We start from the raw sequence: 11,772 nt of genomic DNA on the forward strand, positions 1-11,772 counted from the left end.
CAAAAAGATTTCTTTGAACAAAATATGCCAGTTCAATGTTTGAGGAAAAACTTTACACACATGCATTAGGAAAGGAGTCCTCAGAGCAGTTTGGATGACATTAATGTAGAGGAAAAATGAGATATGGAAATACTTCTATAGGTGGAAATGGATATAACAATACAAATATGCAGTCATAATGAAGGCCTGAAGTGGGGCAGTGAGTGAGCAGGTACAGAGAGAAGCAGGAATTTGAACAAGATGTTGTAGGTGGAATCATATTTGCTAAGTGATTGAAGGTGAGTCAGAAAACACACAGGGAACAACACTAATTTTTAGATTTCAATCCAGAGTAATTGCACAGATTGATGGCATTAATTTAGTGTTTGAGGAGGAAGAGCTGAGTGACATAAAGCCCTAAGTGTTAGAGACACTCGGCTTTACCTCTGCAACATCCAGGTGGACAAGCCCAGTAAGTTTATTCTATGCAAGAGGCTGAACCTTGGAAGAGTCTGGAGATTTGGCAAACAATATATGAAGACATGGGGGTATAGTCGTTTCTCCACAGGAGAAAATGGAGAGTGAGGGGAAAGAGGTCACAGGACAGAAACTAACATTTGGGAAGATATTTTTTTTCGTTGAAATTAATATATTTTCTCAAACTTGATTCTTTTTTAAAATTTTTATTGGTCATTGTATTCATACATCAGAATGGGATTAATAAAAAAAACCTTGTGTACTTCCGGGAAGATGGCGACCGAGAAAAGCGGGGCTTAAGAGTCCCGCTAACAACCAATCTCCATTACCACAAAAAGAGCGCCTTTCATAGCCAGAAAACACCATCACCAGAAAAACAAAAAAACCACCAGGCTCCAGAGAGAAAGCGGACTGAGAACAGAGCTCAGGGCCACAGAGGAGACACACGCGCCCGAGGACGCGGCAGCAGCGCCATACTGCCGGCGGCAGCGGCGAACTCAGCGGACGGCTACAGCAAGCCGAGGTGAGCCGATGCGGAACAGCCAGGCGGGATCTTTCGGCGCAGACAGCATTTAAAGCTCCCAGTGGCTGAGCTCAGCACACGCTGCAGGGATTCAGAGTGGAAATCAAAACCAGAGAAGAAAAAATACGCCAGCCTCATGGCCGAGGGCGTGGCAGAGGCGCCATATTGCCACCAGCGGCGGCAGCAGCAGTGAATTCACCGAGTCCAGTACAGCTACATCTACGTACTCAAGAACAGTGAGTCAAATTGCGGGCCACAGAGGAGAAATCCCAGTATTGTGCCTCCTGGGACTTGACCCAGTGAGGGAGTGGTGGTGGCAGAGATATCACACCATAGGAGAGCGTGCAACCTGGCACCCCCCATAGTTTAAAGCAGCCTCTATCGACTCCCTGGGTCGGAGACTCTGTGATACAACCCAGTAAAGGAGTAGTAGGGTCTGAGATAATACAGACTCGAGATCCAGAGCACCTTAAGTGAAGCCATAGTGACCCAAGGGAAGAACCCAGAGAAGGCACAAACCTCCGAAATCATGGGAAAGAGGAATAACACGGAAGTAATGAATGTGCACAACCCCACAACATCAGAACCTGATAAAACAGAAAATCAGAGATTTCTAGAAGATCAAATCAGGAAAATAACTGTAGAAATAATAGAGGTGTTTCGAAAAGAACTCAGAGAGAGCCAAAAAGAGATAAAGGATGCAATTAATGAAGTAAAGGCCTCAATTCAAAGCACAAACAACCGATTAGACCACATGGAGAACAGAATCTCACTCTTAGAAGATGAGCAATCAAAAAATGAATGCATAGTTTCTAATCTAGAAAAAGATATCCAACAGCAGGAATCTGACATTGAAGAAATATGGGCCCATCTTAAGAGAGCTAACCTAAGAATAATTGGAATAGAGGAGGGAAAAGAAAGTGATACCAAAGGGATCAACAATCTCTTCAAGGAAGTAATAGCAGAAAATTTTCCAAATATAGAGCAAGAGGTTGATACACAGATCCAGGAAACTTATAGAACTCCCTTTAGACAGGATCCGAGAAGAGGATCCCCATGCCATATAATTGTCAAAATGACCAATGTGGAAGCCAAGCAGAGAATCTTAAAGGCAACAAAAACAAAGGGCCAAGTGATATTCAGAGGCAAACCAATTAGAATCACTCCAGATTTCCCAAACCAAGTCATGAGAGCCAGAAGGGCTTGGAGTAACATATTCCAAACTCTGAAAGAAAACAACTTCCAGCCAAAAATTTCCTACCCAGCAAAACTTTCTATCAAATTAGATGGAGAAATAAGAAGCTTCCATGACAAACAGAAACTGAAGGAATTTATGTCTTCAAAACCAGCGCTAGAGAAAATACTCAAAGAGATTAACTACAAAGAAGAAATAGGTAACACTCACCAGAACCAGAGAAACAAGAGTTTCCATCCAACAGACAACTAAGATTGGTTATCTGTGGAGATTCATTATTTATGTTAGTCTTTTACCTATCTCTAAATTGTATTGTTTGCCTTTATTGTTGTTAATTTTTAGGATTTCTAGTTGGAATATTAATATACCTTCAGATATAGCATTTGGAAATATTTTATCCAATTCTATTAGTAACTTTTAACTCTGTTTACATTGTCTTTGGATATACAATATTTTCTTTTATTTTTTAGGGAGTTTGTATATTCTTCTGTTGCCTGTGCCATTGAAATCATATCCAAGAAATCACTGCCAATTTCAATGTTGTGAGGTTTTATGACCCAGATTTTCTCCTAAAAGTTTATAGTCTTAAGATTTATATTTAGGTCTTTTATCTAGTTTGAGTTAATACTTGTATGTAGGATTAGGTAAGGGTCCAATTTTATTCTTTTCCATGTAATTATTATTTTTCAACAATATTTAGTTAAAAGATTATTATTTCCACCACCAAATCTTCGTGGAAACCTTGTCAAAAATAACTTGACAATATAGGGAAGAAGTTAGCTCTAGGCTTGTATTTAACTCCAATGGTCTATATATCTGCCTTTAGAACAGTACTACACTGTTTCAATTATTGTAGCTTTATATGGTTTGAAATCAGAAAATATACATCTTCTAGCTTTGTTTTTGCTTCGAGATTGTTTTGGGTATCTAGAGTCCATATTCCATATCAGGATAGATTTTTTTCTGAAAAATAAATATATGATAGTTTCACCTAAAAAAAAAGAAAAAAATATTCTCTGGTAAGAAAGAAAGCAAAAAGAAATATTGAAATGTTGTCTTTAAGTCATCAAAAGCTTGGTATCAGACAAATGAAACTGTTATGTGAGATTGTCATTTTTAATTTTGGATAAATTGCTATAATACTAGATGTCAACCACTAAGCCAAGCACGGGAGGGAGGGATGGGGAGAGAATGGGGTGGGGATCGGGTGGGGGCTGACTGGGCGATGTGTGCATGTATGTCTACAAAAGTTTGTATCCCACTATGATGTATGAATACAGTGCACCAATAAAATAAAATTTAAAAAAAAAAAAACCTTGTGTAGACATACATGCACACATCACCCAGTTACCCCCTACCCAATCCCCACCCTATTCCCTCCCCATCCCTCCCTCCCATGCTTGGCTTAGTGGTTGACATCTATATGTTTGTTTAAGTGCATCCTATGCTTTAGAGAGTTTCCTTCTTCTCCCCTCCCATCTCCTCAGTTAGGTGCCTTATTTGCTCCTCTATGGGATCTGCTTTTTCACCTATTCTTAACAGCACAATATGTACTTCCAAATTATTTTCTCTTTTGAAATGTGGAAGTCTGTTGTATATGGAAGTCTGCTGTTTATAGATATGTGTGCATCTGTGTAGCGGTGTGTGCAATGTGCATGTGAGGATGACATGACCATGTTAAAGAAATATTAGTATGCACATAGGGAGCTGGTAAATGGCTGTGGTTCATGTTATAGTGTCTATATTCACCTTCTCAGCCTCACTACTGCTCTCCTCTCTTTCCCTCTTTTCTATCTCCCTTTCTTTTTTGTTCCATGCTTATTTGTCCTACTCTACACATCCACATGCTTCTTCTTCACCACTTAAAAGACCAAGAAATACATGGTGAGATCTGCAGGCTGATGTCCAAAGCATGATGTTGGAGTATTGTTGGAGCTGGACTGGGAACATGGTCAAGTGTCAAGAACAGAGAATGGGCGTGGTTAGAGAATCTATTCCTGAGGCTTTTCTAGCTACAAATTCTGCCATTTCTGTGTATAACTTCTGGGTATGATTGTGTATGTTTCTGAGCCTCTATCTGGATTGTGTAGGCTCTTGGCTTGCTGGACTTCATGAGGTGGTAATCCCATCATTACTGCTGTTTCAACCTTAAGAATTCCATTTTAAGAGAAATAGGCCATTCTCCATACAATTTAAGAAGCTGAATATAATGGTAGTTATAATTTATAGTAGTTGAAGAACTATAAATAACGATTAATCCGATTACCAATATTCAGAAGAGCACTAATGAAAATGAAAAGCATGTGCCATGTGAATAGGTATATTCTTTAATTCTTTCCTAGCTGTATAACCATGGATAAGTTGCCTCACTGTTCTGAATTTCAGTGTCCCTATGCATAAAAATGGAATATGAATTCTTAATCCAGGTTTCCATTGGGAAGACTAAACACTAAATGAGCCAAGAGCTTTTAAATTAGTAGGTTCTCAACAAATATTAGTTACTTTCTTCTGGCCCCTTTCTTCTTTCTACTTCCCATATGTGATTCCCTGACCTTTTGTGAACATCAAGTATATATTTGTAGCACTTTTTCCATTTTAAATTCACAAACTAAGTGATTAGAACTCTGTATGTTATTCTAAAATAGCCAGAAGTAGCTTAAATCACTTTTGGAACATACAAATTTAGAATTATATATTCTTGGCATATTGATCCTTTTTCCTTATGTAATGTCCCTCTCTGCACCCAGGGATTTGTTTTTTACTCTGAAATACAGTAAGACAGTCACTCTTGCTTAATTTTGATTAATACTGGTAAGGAATCATTTCCTAGCATTTTACTTTTAACTTACTATATCAGTTTATTTGAAGTGAGCTTATGATAGACAGCATATAATTGGATTATGCTTTTTTTGTGGTTTTAGGGATTGAACCTGGGGCATTCTACTTCCAAGCTATACCCCCAGCCCTATTTTAAATTTTATTTTGAAACAGGATCTCACTAAGTTGCGGTGTCAGTTCTCACTAAGTTACTGAGGCTGGCTTTGAACCTGCAATCCTCCTGCCTCATCCTTCCAAATATTAGAATTACAGGCATTTGCCACCATGCCTGGAATATTACGTCTTTTAAATCTACTCCACTGATCTCTCTTTTTATTGGCCTATATAAATCATTTACATTTAACAAAATTATTGATCTATTAAAATTAAATCTGCCTTTTTATTTTTATTGTTTATTTTCTGTTTATAGTCTGTTTCCTTTGTTTTGCCTTCCTTGGATGAGTTAACTTTTTTTTTTTTTTGGTACTGAGTTATACCTCCAAACTTCTTCCTCAAGCCCTGTTGCTTTTGTTTTTAAATTTGGAAACAGGTTCTAGCTAAGTTTGCTGAGAGCCTCAATAAGTTGCTAATGCAGGTTTCAAATCTGCAATCCTGTCTCAGCCTCCTAAGTATTAAGATTACAGACATGTGTCACCACACCCCAGCTGAACTATATATATATATATATATATATATATATATATATATATATATATATATATTTGTGTGTGTGTGTGTGTGTGTGTGTGTGTATGGTACTGGGGGATTAAACCCAGGAGGCTTCTACCTCTGACCTATACCCTCAGTCCTATTTTTAATTCTTTATTTTGAAACAGGGTCTCACTAAATTTTGGAGGGTCTCACTAAGTAGCTAAGGCTGGCCATGAACCTGTGGTCCTCCTGTCTTAGCCTCCCAAAAACTGGGTTTACAAGCATGTGTTGCACTACCACACCCAGCTCAAAATGCATTTTTTAAAATTCCATTTTTACTTAACTTTATTTTGTTTGCATATCTTTGTATAGTATTAGTTACATATATTTATCTTCTGACATCATCATTTTACCAGCTTTTATGAAGTATAGAAACCTCTCCTTTTTATATGTCTCTACATCCCATTTCTAAAATTTCATATTTATAAGCCAGGCGTGGTGGTGCATGCTCGTAATCCCAGCATTTGGGAGGCTAAGACCTGACGATCCCGGTTCGCGGACAGCCTCAGCTACTTAGTGATGCCCTCTGCAAATTAGTGAGACCTGGTTTCAAAATAAAGAATAAAAAATAGGGCAGGGGGTGTAGCTTGGAGGTTGAATGCCCCTGGGTTCCATCCCCAGACCCGCAAAAAAAATTTCATATTAATATACATTGAGATCATATTATATAATGTTATAATTTTTTTCAATTAGCAAACCTAATTGAGAAACCCCAAAAAGAAAGTCTACCATATTTATCCATATTTTTGCTTGCTTTGTTCTTTCTCCCTGAGGTTTCTAGACACTCTTTTCTTTTCTTTTCTGGGTTTTTTTTTCCTGTCTTTTTAGTACCAAATATTGAAGCCAGGGGCATTCTACCTCCATGCTATACCCACAACCTTTTTTTTAATTTTGAAACAGTTTCACTAAATTGCTGAGGGTCTTGCTAAATTGCTAAAACTGACCTCAAACCCAGGATCTTCCTGTCTCTGCCTCCCAAGTACTGGGATTACAAGCTTGTGCCACTGTACCCAGATTACTTTTCTGTTTTAAGAACTTACTTTGTCATTGTTTAAATTCCCTTAGTTTTACTTCAACTGAGAATGTTTTGATTACCCCTTCATAAATGAAGGAAATTTTCACTGGACATAGACTTCTGGGTTGACAGTTCTTTTTCTTCAGCAATTGAAAAATGTTGTGCCACTTGCTGCTAGGGCTGTGTCATATACTTATGAGAAATCTATTATCCTATCTTTTCCCTTGTAGGTAGATAAGGTATTGTTTTTATTAGGCTATCTTACCTTCAAGATTTTTCAGGTTGATTACAATGTGCTGTGAAGTCAATTTCTTTTTGTTGGTTCTATTGTTTTTTGTTCCGCTCCTTGAATCTGGAGATTGTTTGACTCAGTTTGGGAATTTTTTTTGCAGGTCTGGAGATGGAACCTAGGGGGGGCATTTGACCTCAGAGCTACACCTCCTGTCCTATTTTTTATTCTTTATTTTAAAACAGGGTCTCCAGTCTCAGCCTTCCGAATGCTGGGATTATAAGTATAGTTCTTATGTTCTTTTCCAGTCCTGTCCTCTTTCTCCTCTCCTGGGAATTTTTGGCATGAATGTTAGAGCTTTTGTGATTGTCTCACAGAGATTTGTCTTATGTTGGGACTATCTGATTTTTCCCTACTTCTATACCTTGCTGTTGAGCTCATCCACTTAGATTTTGGGGTATTGTTGTATTTCTTTTTTTTTTTAATTTTTTTGGTGTGCATGTGTATACTGGGGATTGAACTCAGGGACATTCTGCTGCTGAGCTACATACATCTCCAGCCCTATTTTACTTTGAAATAAGGTCTCACTAAGTTGTGGAGGGCCTCACTAGGTTGCTGAGGCTGGCCTCAAACTTGCAATCTACCTATCACAGACTCTCAAGTACTGAGATTACAAGTGTACTTCACCACCCTCAGCTTGTAGTTTTCATTTTTTAAAATTTCAGTTATTAGCCGGGCGTGGTGGCGCACGCTTGTAATCCCCGCGCTTGGGAGGCAGAGACAGGAGGATTGCGCAGGTTCGAAGCCAGCCGCGCGCGTTGGCTTAGGAGACCCTGTTTCCAAATAAAAATGTAAAAAAATAGGTCTGGGAGTGTAGCCCGGAGATAGAAGGGCTTCCAGGAACCCCAGTACCACAAAAAAAAATTTCAGTTATTTTTTATATTTTACTTTTTGAGACTTTCTATTTATTTTCTGTGGATTTCTATTTTATCCATTTTCTTTTTTAATTTTTTATTGGTGCATTATATTCATACATCATATTGGGGTAAAAAAACTTGTGTGTACATACATGTACACATCACTGATTTAACCCCCACCCAATTCCCACCCCATTCCCTCCCCATTCTTCCCCCCACCCTTGCTTGGCTTAGTGGTTGACTTCGATATGTTTAAGTACATTGTGTGTTTTAGAGATTTTCCTTCTTCTCCCCTCCTTTCTCCTCCTTTAGGTTGTCTTGTTTGCTCCTCTATAGGATTTCCTTTTTCTTAAAATGTGCTGTAATTGTTCACTGAAGTTGGTGTGTGTGTGTGTGTGTGTGTGTGTGTGTGTGTGTGTGTGTGTGTCTGTGTGTGTGTGCGGTACTGGGAACTTAACCCAGGGGTGTTGCAATCCTGAGCTATACCCCATCCTGTGTTATTTGTTATTTGAAAGAGGATCTCACTAAGTTATCACACATTGACTTCAAACCTATGGTTCTCCTGTCTCAGTTTCTTCCCAAGTACTGGGACTACAGTTATGTGCCACCATGCCTGGCTAATTGACATATTTTTGTGTGTGTAGTATTGGGGATGGAACCCAGAGGCATTCTACCTCTTAGCTACCCCCTCAACCCTATTTTTTATTCTTCATTTTGAAACAGGGTCTCAATGAATTGCAGAGATCTTCACTAAGTTACTGAGGCTGGCTGCAAACAGAGATCCTCCTGTCTTAGCCTCCAAATCCTAGGATTACAATCATGTGCCACCATGCCTGGCTCGTTGACAAATTTTTATGCTAGATATTTTAAAACCCCTGTCAATCTGAGCGTAGTGGTGCATGCTTATAATCTCAGTACTTGGGAGAAAACGGAGACAGGAGGACCACAGGTTCTAGGCCAGCCCCAGCAACTTAGTGAAACCCTTAGCAACTTAGCAAGACATGTTTCCAAATTAAAATAAAATCAGGCTGGAAGTGTAGCTTGTAGGTAAAATGCCCCTAGGTTCAATCCCCAGTACCACACAATAAACAAAAATAAATAAATAAACTTTTTCAGGTAATTTAACATCTATATAAACTCATTATTGTCATATTTATATTTTCCCTTCAAATTCAAGTGAATATCTTGATATAATGAGTAATATTTCATTAAAAGTTGGCACAATGAATTTTAATTTAATCTTTTGCTTAGCAGGCCTTCTCTGACTCTCCTGGATGGAAGTCAGGCAACGGACATCTAGTTCCTCTACTGAGTGTGTTCTGACATTCAAGTTGTGATGTCACTTTTTACTGATGGTTAAGGGGGAGGGTTCACCTTTCTCTCCAAACCTTTGTTGATTCCATCCCAGCTAGTTGGAGAAAAAAAACCTGTCGTTACCACTAATGAAAGTAGAAGCTGTAGCTCCCTAGGCAGGCTCCCCTGGGAAGGGTTCATTTTCATTGGGGATGGAAGTTTTTGTTCTGGCATGATACTTCTCTGGGGATGTCAGGCTTCTTGTAAAACAGAGTAAGAGTATAAAACCAAGCTTTCTACTTACAGACCTAGCTTCTTGCATTGTTTAGGAGAGCTAGCATTCTCTAACACCAAGGTGTCTCACTTCCTATTTCCAAATGCTTTATTAGGGAAAAACTGCAATCTGACCCTCCTCGCCATATTCCAGCCCTACTGTGGTGACAGTGTTAAGAACAGTGTGTCTGTAGGCAGACTGAGTTACTGTCAGAATGTGGCATTTTTAGCTTGGAATGGTGGCATCATAGCTGTAATCTCAGTTACTCAGAAAGCTGAGGCAGGAAGACAGAGTTCGAGACCTGCCTGGACAATCTGGCAAAACCTTGTCCCAAAATAAAATTTTAAATGGGCTAGGTGTATACCTCAGTGGTAAAGCACTTGCCTAGTATGCTCTTGTCCCTAAATTCAGTTCCCTGTATCATGAAACAAAAGCAAAATCTGGCATTTGCAAGCTTTGTGGCTCTGAGAAACCCATTCAACTTCCTCAGCCTCCATTTTCCCAACTGTAAAGGAGGACTAGGAAGATCACAGAACCCTTCCAGACCCTCCACAACTTAGCAAGGCCTTGTGTAGAAGTAAATAAAAAGAATGTCCTTGGGTTCCATCCCCAGACCCACACACAAAAAAGAAGTAAATAAAAAGGGTTGTAAGTATAGCTCAAGGGTAGAAGCCTTTGGGTTTGACCCCCAGTACCATAAGAAAAGAAGGAAGGATTCCTATACAAATGAGTAAAAGGTCAAAGTGCAAACTACACCAACGATTCAATAAAAGACAATTTCCTTCCTTTCCCTTCCACTGCAGAAAGAGAGATGAAACCTCTTTAGATTAAAAAGGAACTAAGGTGCTTCACCACCACCACTATACATGGATCTCACTCCACCCATCCCAGGCTTAAATTTCATGTCAAATGTTTCATGGTTAAATCTCTTGGTCTTATTTTTCAAAGGGATATAGTTGATATCCTCCACTCCGTTCTCCCAGTTTTTAGAAAAACACTCCACAGAGACACCTAGTCAGCCCAACCCAGGCCACCCTCAGAAAGAGAATGAGAGTCCATTTGGAGCTGGAGATAGGGCAGGGGAGGGGAAGCAAAGGAAGGCCTAGTGCCGGCCCAGAGTCAGCCCGCTGGGCGCTATTGTGTTCTGAGCAAGGACAACATCACGGCCTTGCCAAAGTGCTCCCGGGGGTAAAGGACTGGTGGACTTTGGCAACTCCCACTTTGCCAGCCTGCCCTTCACCTCCTGCTCCTCAGAGCCGCTATCGCGATCCTACCATCCACATCAGAGCGGTGACCGCGTCCTCTGTACCCAAAACTCCCATCCCCCTCCAGAGCGCGGGATTGGAAGAAAGTGGTGAGTGAGTAAAAGGAAAACCAGCGCGCGCCACCCTCCCAACCCCCGCCCGCCTGGGATTCCTCTGCACCCTCCGCCCCGCAGCCACCAGCAGCCTCAACCAGCCCAGACGCCCTAGACTCAGTACCCAAAAGGCTTTCCTGACCTCTGCGTCCTGAAGTTGAACCCGCGACTGAAGATAGTCTAGACTCCTACAGAGCAAGAAGCCAAAGACATCCTGAAGTCAACAAATACTTTATAAAAATGCGTCCATGAATGCCGATCCTAACTCCCGCCCCAAGAAGAATAAAGCTGTCTTGGGACCAGCCCCTTGTGTCTCCATCAGCGCTTCTTCAACAACATCTAGCAAAAGCGCTCAATTGCTCGCTCGTTCGCTCACTCGCTTGTTCGCTCTGTGTCTACTCTCCACTACTCTCAGTTTCGACTCTCCCCAGACGACCCCCCCCATCTCATCTTATTTGTAAGTCTGATTAATTGGCCCCTTTCCAGCTCCCCTCTGCAAGTAACCCAACAATAGATACTTTCCATGGCTAAACAGCTCTTTCTCTCTTAGCGAAGGATTTTGGGGGGGCTCAAGGAGGATGAGAAGGGATTCTGTATGTAATGCTTACCTGATCTCTTTAATGCTTTCCAATTTGCACATGATTTCTTGCTCATCTGCCATGCTTTGCACTCTCAATTTCACGTCCGGAGAATTGTACAAATACACCAGCCAAGGGATACAATAGATACAATGTAGCCACCTCCTCCTGGTTTGGGGCTCTGAGCCTGTGCGTTAGGGGCTTGGAGAAACACTGGGAGCTGTAGTCCGCAGCTCCAGGGCCAGACAGGCAGCCTGGGGGTCCGCAGAACTACAACTCCCAGAAGGCCAAGCGAGACATGCCTGTTTCTCTTCCTGCAGCCGCACTTTAAATCAATTTGTCACAGATAATTATGTCAAAGGTTGAGAGGAGTGCAAGGGAATGGGGATATTTGTGTTATCGTGTGC

General features: G+C 40.5%; 1 protein-coding gene across 2 annotated transcripts in view; it reads right to left on the reverse strand.

Annotated features, from left to right (window-relative positions):
* Nucleotides 1-11,531, reverse strand: part of ZC4H2 (zinc finger C4H2-type containing) — a gene marked incomplete at both ends in the record, with an annotated part of 31,948 nt that extends 20,417 nt beyond the window's left edge. Inside the window, one exon of one of the 2 annotated variants that reach the window (XM_080719213.1) lies at nt 11,396-11,531. In XM_080719213.1, coding sequence (XP_080575339.1) covers nt 11,396-11,448 — 53 coding nt within the window. The remainder of the gene's footprint in view (nt 1-11,395) is intronic. The other variant, XM_080719212.1, reaches the window with a different exon arrangement.
* Nucleotides 11,532-11,772: the final 241 nt, after the last annotated feature.

The sequence above is a fragment of the Muscardinus avellanarius genome (genome assembly GCF_963383645.1).
Source record: "Muscardinus avellanarius genome assembly, chromosome: X".
NCBI lineage: Eukaryota > Metazoa > Chordata > Mammalia > Rodentia > Gliridae > Muscardinus > Muscardinus avellanarius.